Source organism: Moschus berezovskii, chromosome 15, assembly GCF_049115385.1.
Source record: "Moschus berezovskii isolate FMDL1 chromosome 15, NW_MosBer_1.0, whole genome shotgun sequence".
Taxonomy (NCBI): Eukaryota; Metazoa; Chordata; class Mammalia; order Artiodactyla; family Moschidae; genus Moschus; species Moschus berezovskii.
Window position 1 is genome coordinate 20368104 of NC_142474.1, and position 15424 is coordinate 20383527.

General features: G+C 47.8%; 1 protein-coding gene across 1 annotated transcript in view; it reads right to left on the reverse strand.

Moving 5' to 3' along the window:
• Positions 1-2730: 2730 nt before the first annotated feature.
• CHMP4B (charged multivesicular body protein 4B) overlaps positions 2731-15424 on the reverse strand; it is a 45916-nt gene continuing 33222 nt past the window's right edge. Inside the window, exons 2-5 of the mRNA XM_055435780.2 lie at positions 7849-8026; positions 5926-6040; positions 4807-4933; positions 2731-3599 (exon numbers count right to left, since the gene is read on the reverse strand). Coding sequence (XP_055291755.1) covers positions 3535-3599; positions 4807-4933; positions 5926-6040; positions 7849-8026 — 485 coding nt within the window. The 3' untranslated portion in view covers positions 2731-3534. The remainder of the gene's footprint in view (positions 3600-4806; positions 4934-5925; positions 6041-7848; positions 8027-15424) is intronic.

The window sequence follows — 15424 nt, forward strand, 5'->3', positions numbered from 1 at the left end:
TATCCTCCTAGTTCCATGTCTTTCACAACTTCTCCCTTGCTGAGTCCTTAGCAACCCTCAATCTTGGTTGAGAGAGCACTTCTTCCCACAAGCCCTCCTCGGTCAGATGCCTCCCTTTTTAAAAATTCTGACCACACCCCAAGGTACATGGGACCTTAGTTCCCTGACCAGGGATTGAACCCATGCCCCCTACATTGGAAGGTGGTGTCTTAACCATTGGACCGCCAAAGTCCTGTCTCCTTCTTAACTGGTTTCACTGCATTGATTACCCAGCCTGTGGTGGCAATGATGATGATAAGAAGGATGGCAATGGCCTAATTTCCTCACCAAGAGCCTTGTGAGAGCTGGCACAAAGCTGCCCAAAAAACAGATGTTGGATAAATGGCCTTCATAGGACAAGAAACTCATTAACTGCTTCTGTCGCTTATTAGCGTGGAACCAGAAGCTTCTCTATGCCATAGTTTTCACCTCTAGCAAATGGGGCTCATAATAACCTGTTTTTCCCACCTCTACCCACCTCACAGAGCTGCCAAAGCCCTGATGGGTGCTTTGCAGGCCTTGACCTCACAGCTGTGTGAGGCACCATCGTGCACTGAATAGTGTCCCCCAAACTAATGTCCACCTGGAACCCTACAATGTCACTTTGCTTGGAAATGGGGGTCATTGCAGATGTAATTAAGGATCAAGAAGAGATCACACTGAATTAGGGACCCTAACATAATGAGAGGCGTCTTTATAAGTGACAGAAAAGGACACACAGAAACAGGGGAGAAGGTCATGTGAAGATGGAGGCAGAGACCGAAGTGATGGAGCTACAAGCCAAGGAATGCTGGGAGCTCCCTGAAGATAGCACAGGCAAGGAAGGGTCCTCCCTACTAGGCCTCTGGACTGTGGCCCTGCTGATTCCTCAGTTTTGTACTTATGACCTCTTGAACTGTAAGAGAATAAATTTCTATAGTTTTAAGGTACCTGTGCACTCAATAAATATTTGTTGAGTAAGTTTTGAATGGTTAAGTCAATGTCTTTACTGTTTGTACCAGTTGAAATCTTCTGTAGCTTATAGACAAGGAATCCTGACACGGTCACTTCTCTCTCCATCCTGAGAACCTCCAGAGAGCAGGAAGGGGACTGGGCATTACTGAACACAGCATCCCACAGGCTTGGCACAAAGCCCATATCAAGTAGGAATAAGCGGCTGTTTCTCACAGGGGCCCCAGACACTGCCCAGGAATTAGCTTCAGGCCTGCCGGAGCTGGATGCTTGAGTCTGCCAGCTCCCTTCTCCTACTCCCAGGGTGAGATGCCCCTGAAGCAGCTGAGAAAAGTGTAATGTCCACTGTGCATTTCCCACACCAAATGATGCCTGCAGAACAGCAACTGCAGGCTGAGAAGGGGGAATCTGGCAGCAAATACCGCCATTAGATTCTTCTTAAGGTGGAAAGAACTTCTGAGAACACCACAGGCAACATCCACTCGAGCCATAAATCTTCAAGCCATTGTGGTGAAATCCCAATTCTAAGTGGGTGGAGGAGCAGTGAAGGGTGAGGAGCAGGGCAGGAATATCTTCGCAGTCGGGACATCTGAAATGATCTTGTCCAGCCTGGCTATTTCATAGGTGGTAAAATGACATTCAGGTCAGGCAGGTGGGCAGCTTGCCACAGGGCACCCAGTGAGCAATGGCATGTTTAATTGTGAACTCAGGTTGGGTTTTTGTATGACTTTTTAAAATTTTTTAATTGAAGTACAGTTGATTTACAATGTTGTATAAATTTCTGCTATGCAGTAAAGTGATTCATTCACACACATATACACATTTTTTAATATTTTTTTCCATTATTGTTTACCACAGGATACTGTGCTATCCAGTATATCCTATACATATATACAGCATATGCTATGCAGATATCCCTGTGCTATACGTAGGACCTTGTTTATCAGGTTCTTTTTTTTTTGACTGATTTTTGGCTGGGCTGGGTCTTCATTGCTGCATGGGCTTTTCTCTAGTTGGGGCGAGTGGGGGGCTACTCTCTAGTTGCGGTGTGCAGACTTCTCACTGCGGTGGCTTCCCTCGTTGCGGAGCGCGGGCGCTAGAGCACAGACTCGATAGTTGTGGTTGCTCCGCAGCATGTGGGATCTTCCTGGACTAAGGATCGAACCTGTGCTACCCGCACTGGCAGGTGGATTCTTTACCACTGAGCTATCAGGGAAGCCCTTCATCAGATTCTTAAGACAGTGTAAGACTACAGAAAACCAGAAACAGTGGAAGAGGCCGGGTCAAAATCACAGGACAAGTCACAGCAGACCTGAGGCTGGCATTTGTGTCCTCAATTCTCGGTTGCTGCCCTACACCTTCCACCCCACAGGAAAGGCTATTTTCTTCAATACACAGATGGGCCTCGTCAGTGGGCACACCAATGCTTCCAACAGGTAGAGGGTCTGTGATCCTGCGGGCACTGCCCATGGACGCTGACAGAGAAGAACTAGAGAAGATCCTGGAGCCCCACAAGCACCAACTACTCCTGAACTGTGCTCAGGGGTTCCGCAAACAAGGTGAGGGCTTCGGGAACCTAAACATGTTTCCAGTAAGACACACTCTGCTCTTGGTTCAAATCGTTGATACACATCATGCTTGGGTCTTCCATGTTTCCAGACTCCCCTGGACACCACACTGGCCTGGAAAGGGTCACCTCCCAAAGCCAATGATCGATTGATTAAACACAACGGCAAAGTATGAAAATTAATTGAGATATTTAATAGACAGTGCAAACCATAATTTCATCTGAATATAAATGTATGCACATGTTTCCAATGGGTTATCTATCAGTTATCACAAACAGCAACCAGGACCTTAGAGCTATGTTAGAAAAATGTATAGCTGGAGTTTAACTCAAACAACCTCACACACGCTCAAGAGAACACCATCCATTTCAAATCAGTGTCACAAACTTCAGAAAGACCAGGGGAGTGGGAGTGAGCCAGATTGGGGAACACAGGGGCCAGTACACAGGTGATAGACAGAAATACAGCTCTCGAGGTAAACCAAAATAGATGCATTATTACAGCTAAGGACAAGGAAAAGCCTATGGCTTTTAAAAAACGACTCTTCTGCCAGTACCATACACGTCTTACAAAGAGATGTGCGACAAGTCAGCTGACTTAAAAGGACAGAGGCTACATTTTCAGGTCATTTTGACTGCAAACGATCGACCCTTGCCATTGAGGTTCAGCAGTGGAGTTAGCGTAGTCCAGAAGCTCAATGTTGGATTTGCAAATACAGTTTATTTTACAGAAATTCAACATTATAAACAGCAGGCACCTCCCACCCTTCCCACCCCACCCCCTCCCCCCCTGCCTGTCTCGCTGGGTGCAGACCATGCTATGCAGAGTGAGCAGTGATGCGGCCCTACTGCTTTGGAGGGAGATTCGAGAGCGATGGAACCTGCCTGCACCACGTCTGGCCTGCCCCGCACACACACGCGCCTGCCCACCGCACAGGCCACCAGAGTCTGTCTGGGCCCAGTCCGCACTGGACCAGTTAAATGGTTCCAGCCCAGGTCTCCAATTCCTTCATGTCGTCGTCTTCCTCTTCCTTCTTCTTGGCTGTGTGAAGACAGAAAGGCTGTTTAGGAAGGCTGGTCACTGTGTTCGCCACACAGTCTGGCTGGATGCCAGGGCTGCGCTACCCCGTGTCTACAAAACAGCCCTGCCCGTGCAGCCTGCCACGTCTCCAGGCTATCAGCAGACTGCCTCTCTGTGCCTAAAAGCTGCAACGCAGAACTCCAGATAACTAGGCACAGCTTCCCCAGCACCTCCCCTCCCCAACACCAGAGCCAGACAAAACGGGGAGGATTCAACACCGAGAGTCCATCAGGATCCACGTGTGACCTCCGGCCAGAGCATCCAACGTGGGGGAGAGTGGGAAGAACCCAGAAGAGCTCTAATCTAAGCCATTCCTCTCCACCTCAAGGGCCTAAGCCACCTCTCTACCACAGGCAGTTGGCCGGACAGCTTTCAGACCCCCTTCAGTTTTCAGACCCGAACCCCACCCCAGGCCACTGACTCAACCAGAGGGGCCACTTCCCCTTGACCTATGGGAGGATGAGAGGACACAGCCTGGTCACACCCTGCTCCCTGGGTTCTCTGTGCCAAATCAAGCTGCTTCACCTTTTCTAGAAGTTCTGGGTGTAATACTTCTACCCAAAGGTGAAATAATGGGGGAGGAGGGGGTTCAAAGAAGGAAATGAAGACCTTATAGAACAAAGGTCTCTAAAAATCCCAAAGCTGTTTCCTTCCTGTGGGGGCTACCTATGAGCCCCAGCTGTGCACTACACAAGATACCAGACGGGGAGAAAGAGCTGTCCTGGACGTAAACTCTCACCTTGTTTGGTGACACAGGGAAAGCAGTTCTAGAATAGCAGTTCTCAACTGGATGAGATTTCTCCCCTCCCCCACCCCCACAGCCCCAAGACATCTTGCAAAATCCGGTGACACGTTTGGTTGTCAAAACGTGGGGAGGGGGATGCCACTGGCATCTAGAGGGCAGAGGCCACAGGTGCTGCTCACCACCCACAGGGCACAGTACAGGCCCCCTCCCAGTCACCACTAAAGAATGGTTTGGCCGTGTCAACAGCACCAAGGTTAAGAGGCGAGGAAAGAGCAGATGACACTGTCTTCAGGGCTGTCACAACAGATGCTATCTGGTTCTCAACTCTGGGTAACTCAGGACCCAAACTGAAGCCAACCAGCCACAGGATTACCTACCCCATGGGTTGTGGGTGTGTCATGACTGTGGATAAGAAGTACTCACCGGGTTTTGATGGTAGGGATATAGAGGGAACATTCGGTAGAGGGACTGTTTCTGGTCCACTGATTTCCAGCAAATTCTTGTCTAGTTCCTCCTGTTCTAGTTCTTCTAATTCTGCCATGAGCTCATCCTGGGAAAAGCAAACACAAAAATGAGAGCGACACCCCGGGGAACCCCAGCCCCTCCTGTGGTGCTTCTTACCCTACGGCTCAGGGGACACACATCCCTTCTGAGAAGGTCAGGGCAGATGGACCCCAAGGGAACACTCTATGACTCATCCTAAACACACTTCTACTGGTGAACGCAGAGCATACTCTCGAGCAATCACTGACGTCTACGTGGGGTCCCTGCACCAGGCTGGGAGCATCTTGAGAAAAGGGATCGTATGTTTTCATTTCTATCTCTATCTCAGAACTGGGTGCACTGAGTGAATGTTCAGGAATGTCTGCTGAATTGAAATGAACTTGACTAGTGGGAGCCAAGGGTAAGAGCTACAGGCTGCTTTCTCAGCTATACAGCGGCAATCAGCACAAAGAATTAGTTTCGGTGGAGAGGCCCTGAACTTCAGTGGACTCAAATCTAAGGAAGAATGAGGTACAGAGCCTGTAACTATATTCTAAAAACCTAAGAGCTTCAAGGTTCCAATTGCTACGGCAGAAATTGGTAGGTGGCCAAGTTCCAGATGAATCCTTCAGGGATCAGATGCAAATGTTCCTTCCCCGGTTTCACCTTTATCTCCCAGCAGAGCTGTCTGAGGGCGAACCCTGTAAATTCCTCAGGGCACGGTGACTTCAGTTGCCCTTGCTCTGAGCCCAGAGGCCCACCACGGAAGGGTGCAGGGTCACTGCTTGCTGAAACCAGTATTGACCTGAAGTCCGCTGAGATGTCCCGACAAAGGTCCCTTTACTCCACCTTAGCTCCCCCAAATACTGAAAGCATCCCTCAAAACCCAGAATTTGGGAGGGTGGATGCCACACCTTGTGTCTTTATTCAGGTTTCTGGTGGGAGGAGACCTGGTGATTTGCAGACCACATACTCCCTGCCGGAGAGGCCTCAACTGCACATCAGAGGCAGCCCGGGCATCAGCTGAGAAGCTGGTGTGATCGGCACGAAACCACTCACCTCGTCAAACTCTTCTCCAAACCCTACGGGTTTTGAAATAGCTGTTGAAATCTCTTCTGCAAGTTCCTGCTGGTCAGCAATGTCCTGCATTAACTCATCAACTTTATCGATGTCCCTTTAAATGAAACGAGCGTTGTGTTAGTCTATGTACAGAGGGTCTGTGAGGCAGAAACAAGGATCTGCTGCCCAGCCCCAGCCCCACAATCACTCCCTCTGAGGAATTCCTTTTTTTTTTGCTGTGCTGAGTGGCATGTGGAATCTTAGTTCCCCGACCAGGTATCGAACCCAAGCCCCCTGCCTGGGGGAAGCACGGAGTCTTAACCATTGGACCACCAGGGAAGTCTCGTGGGATTCCTTTTTTGTCTTTGTCTTCTTTCCCTTCTTTTAAACTACAGAATCTCAGAATCAAGAGGACAAAAGCATCCTCGGACGTCACCCAGTCTAACCCCCTGAGGAAATAAAGCTGGCAAAGTTAGATGCCATCATGAGAGCCTCGCATGCAAGCTGGTAAACACAATACATGAGACCGTGGGACTTGGGAACTCCTGGATCAATAGCTTTTCAAGTTCAAGGGCAACTCTGCACAGCGACAGGTGAAATCACAAATGCTACAACAGAACCATGCAACGTGACCAGCCCCTCCCATCTACACAAATCCTCTATGGCTCCTCTACAAGGCCCCAAAGGAAAAGCAAACAACGCAGATTATTTCCTATGCACTGTCACTAATGTCAATAAACTTAGTCAATATCATACATAATGTGTATTTCCAAGCACAGTATTCACTGAGAGGTGCTGCGCTGTGGAGAACATGGACGTGAAGCGGACGCGCAGCTCACTCAGGAAGCTCGGTCTGACGAACGCCCCTCAGACAGCAGCTCAGTTATCTGAAGGCTACTTTTCCCGCAATCCCACACTTCTAGGGCAGGGATCAGCAAGCTTTTCCCATAAAGGGCCAAACAGTAATAAATGTTTTAGAGAATCTGTGGGCCACACGATCTCTGTTGCAAAAATTCAAGCCTGCTGTGTGCCACAAAAGCAGCCATAGACAGAATGTATTAAGGGACACAACTGTGTTTCAATAACATTTTATTTACAGAAATTGGCAGCAGGGGACTTGCCTGGGGCCCACAGGCCACATTCTGCCAACCCCTGTTTTAGAGCACGGCTGAGGACCCAAAAGGAAGCAAAAAGGGGCTCCCAGCACTCCCAAATATATGATGCCAAGTTCAAGCACTAAAACAAATGCAGAATTCTGTTCTACTTGGGAGAAGTCCTCACTTGGGGCTTAACGTTAACCTGGTCTTTAATTACAAATGTAACAGCTCAGTTATCTGCTTTCTTTGGCCACAGAATGTGAGAAGTAGCCACATAAAGGAAGGAATAAAGAGGTCAAGAACACTTGTCAATATGAGAGCCAAAGACCAAGAGTGACAGGGAGGGAAAATTCCATCAAAAACAGACCCAGGAAGAGAAAGAGCTAAAGCTCTCAAACGTACCACACCTGTCAGGGCCCCTGACAGCTTCAGGAAAAAGTCATGGGAACTGATTCTAATCCCAGTTCTATCCAAGTTCCCCCATAAGCCAGGGCAAGTCACCTCCCTCCCTGGGACAAACTTCCCCACCTAGATGATCAGAGGCCTGGGTAAGAGAACCTTCTAAGAAGCCAAAGCTTTCCAGCTTAAAACTCTACATTCATTCCAATAACCCTGAATTACTCAGAAAACAGTTTCATTCCATGAGATCTGCTTCTGGGGGTATCACGGCACCATAACCCATTTCAGAAGAGTTCCAGAAAAGATGAAAATTAGAACAAACTTTGGTGCCTGAATGGATAAGTCAAGGGGTCTGGGACTGAGGCCTTGCTCGGCCAGCACTGGCCTTCCGCGAGTGCGCCCCCCTCCACCAGCGGGCCCCGCGTACATGTTGTCGTGGGCAGCCTTCATGGCCTTGGCGGCATAGCCCATGTTCTTGAGCACCTCGGTGTTGGTGTTGGCATTCTCCAGGGCCTCTCGCTGGAACTCGATTGTTGACAGCGTGCCATCGATCTGCGCCAGCTGCTTTTCATACCTCTTCTTGCGCTTCAGGGCCTGCAGTGCCGCTGCATGGGGGGAAGAAAACAGGGTTTGAGAGCCCGGACACACGGCAGCCCTAGAGTTCACTGAGTCGTCTTCCTAATTGGGATGGATACACTTCAGTTTCTGCTTTCACTACAACAGAGGGCTAATACTCTCTTCTCCACAAACAGCATATTCAATATTCTGAGAAAACTATACAAAATTCACATTCTTCAAAATGCAGCCAGGCACTAAGCCAAAGTCCACACTCTCTGGTAACCACAGGCATAAATCAAAGCATGGAAGGCACCCCAAACAGAAGAGTGCTTTGAAGTCAAACTGCCTTAGGTTGAAACCCCAGCTCTCAGCCTCAGTGAGCTGCTGAGCCTCCCTGATAGGTTGATGTGAATGAGATAACATATATGCAAACACTTAGCACAACATTTAACATAGTGGACACCCCCAAAACCCCTCTAATTATTATAAAGCAGCTTTAAAGTATCATTTTATGTCAATTAAATTACAAAATAATAAATAACGACTATAGCAAATACTGGATCATTTGGGGTTAAAAGGCTATCTCACACACAGCCCACAACTGTAAACTATTATAATGCTTCTGAAAAGTAACATGGCAACACATAGCAACAGCCATAATGTTGTTCCTGCCCTCTGACCCACTAATTTCCTTCTGGAAATGTATTCAACAAGAACAAAGGCCCCATGCCTAAAGACGGTAACTACAGCATTCTCTATCATAGAAAGGACTGAGCAACTGAAATAAGGACAGAATTCCCTGTCAGGGCCTCATCTAGAGTCTGACCATTGGGTCAAATCAATGCCGTAACCTCTCTTGGCCTCCCAGGGCGTTAAGGCTGTAGTGATCACCTTGTTTTAAGATCCAGTCAGGGCAAGCACTTTGATCAAGGTGAACTGGTAGCAGAGCAAGGGTCAAACCACATCTCCCTTCTCAAAGACCAGGTTTCCCTCTCCTGACTATTTTAGTTCCCCTCTTTACACTGGAAAGTATCTTCCGTTCCGTTCCGTCGCTCAGTGTCCGATTCTTTGCGACCCCGTGGACTGTAGCCTACCAGGCTTCTCCATTCACGGGATTCTCCAGGCAAGAATACTGGAGTGGGTTACCGTTTCCTTCTCCAGGGGATCTTCCCGACCCAGGGATTGAACCCGGGTCTCCCGCATTGGAGGCAGACGCTTTAACCTCTGAGCCACCAGGGAAGCCCGAAAAGTATCTTAGCTGAGCATAAAGCTCAGGAAGGAGGCTCTGCACAGACTCAAGCAGAAGGAATGACAGGGGCAGGGAAGCTGCTTGGCGCCTGCCTTGGCCTGGACAGCACTAGCCTCACATATATATGTAGACACATACACACCCGTGCACTTGTGCCCACTGGGTCCCCGAGCTCTGCACCAGAACCACCCCCTGCAGGCTGTTGGCCACAGCCAATCACCTCCCCAACAGGGCTGTGGTTTCTCCACATGTCACCTGAATTGGTTCCATACTCCTTCCACTGAAGTGCCCTATGAGCCAAGGACTGCCCCCTGGAAACCATCTGCCAAAGGAAAAGGGCCTTGGCTTACATGTAAGCAATCCTTAAGTCCACAGTTCCTCCAAAAGCAGCAGACAAAACCGCCAGGAAAATTCCACCAGCCAAAAGATAAAGCAGGCTAAAGAAACACTGCAAAAAATCCGAAGAATATGAAACGTGCCTCATTAAAAGCTGAAAAGCCATTCCACTTGTTACTTCTCTGATCCTGGTACGAATGGTCAAAATGGCCTATGATGTCAAGAAATTCAACCTGCAGTCACATCGAGGCGTCCCCAAGACCCTTTACTGAACACCTGCACCTTCTACTGGTACTAAGCCATATCTGTCAAGTCACACCTCACAACAGCAACCCTTTAAAGTAGAAATGACCACGCTTTATCAGAGGAGGAAACAGGTTCAGAGAGGTAATTCAGGTTACCAGGTGGTAGTTGGCAGAGAGCAGACTAAGCCAGGTATGGAACTCCACGGTCAGGGGCTGCCACGCTAACTGCTATGCCCCCCAGTGAACAAACCAGGCAGGACCTTGCCACGGAGGCACAGTCCAGTCTAGTAGGGAGTGTCAAGGGAACTGGAGGGTCATAGAAGAGGAAATACAAATCCAATCATGTCATTCCTTTGCTTAAGAATCCTCAACTGCTCCCTCTGCCCTCAGGATAAAGCCTCTGAGTGGTTTAACGAGGCCGGCAATGGACTTGGATTCTCGCCTTGAACCAGGTTCTGGAAGCCCCAGCCCCAAGTTCGGATCCCTTTGCCACTGACCATCGAGGTACAGGGACAATACCCTGGGAGAGTCCTGCTGTACAAGTGGTCAGAGCCTGGCGTTGTTTCCTCCTGACTCCCTGGTGCTGAAACTGACTCAGACACACCCCAATCAACAAGTGATTCTCAAACCTTCCCAGGTCCTCCTCAGCTGCCCTCACCACCTCACCACCAGCCTAGTCAGTTGAGATTCAACAGGTGTTCTGAGCATCTGCTGCGTAGTACCATCCGCCTCCTCACTTAACCCTCCCACAAAGTCCTGGGGCACAGATCAGACAGATCAGAAAGGTAGAGTGGCTCAACCAAGTCAGCTGGCTGGTATGAGAGGAGCAGAGGGCTCAACCACTGGCCTGTGTGAACCCCCAGGCCCCTGCTTCCCACACAGGCTCTGGACGATGGTAAGTGACACGGGGACAGTTCTTAAGAACAGCGAGATGACATCTGCCCTGCTTCTCAGTGTCCTGAGTATAATAGGAGCTGTGATTTTACAGTCAACTGTGTTCTGACTTTTAAAACCAAATTTATTCTTTCCCTGTTAACATCACAGCATATTTAGAACTGCTTTAGCTTTTTCTCTAATACATTTTCAATTGGCAGGGACTCCTTGTAAGCCAGTCTTCCACTTCTCTGATCTGCACCCCACTGCTAAAATCCCCCAGGCAATAAATTATCTGGAAGCAAATACCCAAACATATCAGGGGGGTAAACCAGAGACGCCCATGAATGAAATAATGTTTGTATTATGCATCTTTATAAGCCATCATCCAGCACAATACCTGGTACACAGTATCCTTAATTATATTAAACTGAATCTCCAATTTCATCTGTTTTAAGTTTTTCATATATTCTCCGCAGGGTTCCTCATGTGGGGTACGCCCATATTTTATCTCCTGTGTACCTCTGATTCAACAGAGAAAAGATAACATCTCATTGAAACAGTGTCTAAAACAGTCATCTGGCAGGACTCTTTCCCTGCATTTGTCCTGACCCATGAAACAGGAACTTTGGCAAGTGCTTGCCCTTCCCCAGAGGTGTGCCCTGAAAGGAGGAAAAGGTTCTGAGCTAGGAGCCTCTAGGGCTCCCCCTCCAACCTGGAGGGTTCACATCGTCTCTTCGCCTCTTTGCACAGAAATCTCCAGAATGGTTTCTGGCAGAGACAGGCCATGTGTTTACCCCAATCTAACTCCTGTTCTATTTCTCAACTAGTTGAGAACCCTAAAAAGAAAGGGTATGTGATTAATTTCCCCCTCCATACGTGGTTCACCAGTAACCTTGAAATGAGACCTGGGGCCAGCCTCTGGGCTGCAAGAATGGGTGTAAACATAAATATTCACAGCACTTGACCCAGCCCTCCTTCACCATCTGCCCCATGTCTAAACGCGTGGCACGGTGGTGAAGTATAACTCAGGGCAAAATAAACGAGTAACATGCCACTCTTCCTGCACACCGCTCCACTTCAAGTAAACATTCTCCATTCCAAGCTTACTGCTGACCACAAAAGTTTGCTTCTATATAGCCAAAGCCTAAAGGCTGAGACTCAATGTTTTACATATGTCTTGCCTTACTTATACTTCTCCAAATTCCTGAGTTAAAAAAACAAGTACTGAGTTCTCATTACGAGGTTTTAAAAAATGTAATCACGTGAGGTGATGCACACTAAGTGTATTTTGATAATTATGTCACAATATACACATACATTAAATCATTAGGTTGTGCACCTAAAAATAACATAACGTTATATGTCAATTATATCTCAATAAAACTGGGGTAAAAGGGGAAAAAAAGATAAAAACAAGTACGGGGAGTTAACAAGGTTAACATCCAAACCAAATATTCAAAGAAGAGGTGTCCAAATAGACCCCTTTTCTGCCAAAGAACCCCCGCCCCGTGTCATTCATAAACACGATGCTTTAACGACTGAAATATAACCCAGGCCAACAGAAGTTTAAAAGCCTGCTTTTAGCTGGAAAAAAATAGTCCTTGGAATCTCCATATTTAATTATGCCTTTGCTGGTTCCAAGAGAGTAATTACAGCAGCAATTACAGAATCTAATAACCAGCTTTATTGGCTCTGAAAGCTGAAGCAAAAACAACTCCAACCATGTTGAAATAAACATTGGTCTCCAGACAGTTGCTTCATTAGACACTCTAAAGACAGCTATTTGAAGAAAAAATACAGAAGAGATACCCAAAGAAGCAGAGATCAGTGGAAAAGACATTCACCCAGGACTAGAAACTCCTTCTGCAAGGTATCTGTTAGTGACGAGACAGAAACCATTTTCAAAGAACACATCAGTTCAATACAACTATCAGGTGGGATGCTCCTTTCTCCTTGGCAAAGGCAGACATGACTTCTCTTTGAAGAGTTGCCGAGGAGGGAAAGTTTGCCTGCCCTGATCTGGGGGCATTCAGAACAGGGGCCATTAGCCCAGGGTATCTCAACAGATGCTAAGATATCATAACTGTATATTAATGACTGAGATTAGTACACGAGATTCAGGCATTGGGGAGAAGGAGGGTACGGTGATATCCTCTCACTGAATGAATGATGACGTTTAGAGTCCTTTCAAAGACTCAAGATTCTACAACTGAATTCATGCAGCAGAAGGTCCAAGAGCTGGGAGAGGAGGAGAGGGCTGGTCCTTTCCCACTCTCAGCATGAACTACATAGAAAACACAAACACAAAACATTAGCCACACACGTAACGCTAAGTGAGAATTCTGAAGAACCCTCAGCAGCTAGGTCATGGCAGGGCTACTGGTGGGCAGGGAGCTGCTGAAGCTGCAGAAGCCCTGCTTTGCCCACCTCCAGCAATTAGTCAGATGCTCGCTCCCCGCTCTTTTTGCCCATGAGTAAACCTCACATGTTCAAGGGACCCTCAGCCAAGAGAAGCACACCCGGCCCTCAAGTCACTAGTTGCTTTGCTGGGATTGCCTGTCATCTGCCCTGTGTATGTGGGCAAGAAAAGACCCAAGTCAAACTACAAGTTCACCGATGTCAAAGAAACCATCCTCCCGGAGGGACGGCTATTTGCACGCATCCTTGCACCACATGGCACTGGGTGTCCCACCAAATCCTGACCAAGTAAGAGTTACAATCTTGGCATCAAAGGCTGAGGAGGCCTGACGGACTCTCAGAGACCCTAAAGTCTAAGCTATTTCATTAGAAACTGAGAAAAGGTGACACAGCCTGCCAGGATCCCACAGTGAGTTAGAGGAAGAATCAGGACTAGAACCCAGGTCTGTAGCCCAGGGCTCCATCCACCACCTCAACTCTGTTATCGCCAAAGTCAGTCATGATAAATAAACCAGCAGTTCACTTGCCATTAGGAAAACGGTCTCCTAATGCTCTTTCAGTCAATCTCAAACTCTGCCTTTTGCCATTAAAAGCTAATGCTAATGCATAAAAGAACCAGGAAGCTAACCAATATACTTTCCTAAGTCCCCAGATGGAAGAAAAAGAAAAATGAATGGAAAAGAGCTGTTGGTCTGCCTTGTTCCAGAGGACATTCCCTAGAACAGATGCCCACAGCTTCGGAAGGCAGGGGTGGGCTGGGCTCTCAGTTCTCTACTCTGTATAAAGGTGGCAGGAACCTACAGAAAGGGCTTCCAAACCAAAATGCACCTTTAAGCCCAGACGGCTGGTCTTGTGCTCACCGTTACTCAGTGTCCCAGGCTCACCTGCAGAAGAGAGATCCTCATCCCGCCACAGCCTTGGAACGCGGTCCCTGATGTGCTGTGTTTACCCCCTACAGCTGCAGCGTTCAGGCTGGAGGTGCAGACAGCATTTTTCAGAGCAGCCTCCTTCTCTGTGATCTATCTCCCAGTTCCCCTAATTTGCTCTCCGTGGCCTGGAGCTAATGCACTCCATTTAGTGATGGTAAAATAAGTACTTGTGTATGACCAGGAAAGCAGAGTCTGAAACCCTGCTGGCTTCATCAGCAAACAGGCAGGGAGGGAAAATGCTAGAGATAAAGAAAAAAAGCCCCTTATCTGTTAACACGGACAAAGCTCAAAGAAATAAGCTCCCACTCAATTAACAATCTAACTGAATGACAAACTGCTCCAAAATCATTTGAACAACACACAGGATGTATGTTCTGTAAAAGCAAGGTGAAGGCAAGATAAGACAAGTTCATATAAGTCCAGGAAATGCAAGGTCACATCAAATTACAATGGTCACTAAGGGAGTCCCAGTTGTCCAGCTGTGAGTTTCAGCTCCACTATCAAGTAAACCCGAAGCAAATCACTTAACCTCATGAATCCTCAGATAATAATAAACTCACCTCACAGTTACTGTGAGGATAAAAATGAGACACGTATGTGACGCTCCTAGCACTGGGCCAGACATGTGTACATGTTTAGTCCATGTTGGTCGCTGGTATTACTAACTGCAGGACTTCTCAGAGCCTATCTTAGTAGAAAAAGAATCAATACCATTATGACTCCCTGCCCTCCACCCCAAAAACAGCTTGGGAAAAAAGCAGTTTCAAGCCACCTTGATGATGTAGCCAACACAAACATCAACAACCTTGGTTGACTCGTACCAGCACCGAGGCACAGAGGAAAGAGCACGGGGCTTGGTGTCAGAACCCTGGCCATGGGTAAGTTATTTCACCTCTTTATCAAACATTGGTAAACAGGAGCCATATGGCTACCCCACGGACAAGTAAGAAAGATAAATCCCTTTGAAACTACTCGAGGGACTTCCCTGGTGGTCCAGTGGCTAAGACTCCTCGCTCCCCACACAGGGGTCTGGATTCAATCCCTGGTCAGGGAACTAGATCCCACATGCAACAACTGAGAGTTTGTGTGGTGCAAGGAAGATCGAAGATCCCCCGTGCTGCAACTAAGACCTGGTGCAAATAAATAAAGATTTAAAATAAAAAGAAAAGGAAATGCTTGACAAATGTGAGCATTCTCTCCATCTTGCCTGTTTTTCCCTCACCGGCCCCCCTCTCTCCTTGCCTGTGTCCTGAATTCTCTCTGAGAAGCTCTGTATCTTCTTGTCCTTCCCCCAGCCCAGCATGTTTCTTCGAGAAAGATTATACAGCTGTGGCCCAGTGGAGAGAGATACATAACAGCAGCTAACACTTATGAGAGGTTTCTTGGCTGCCA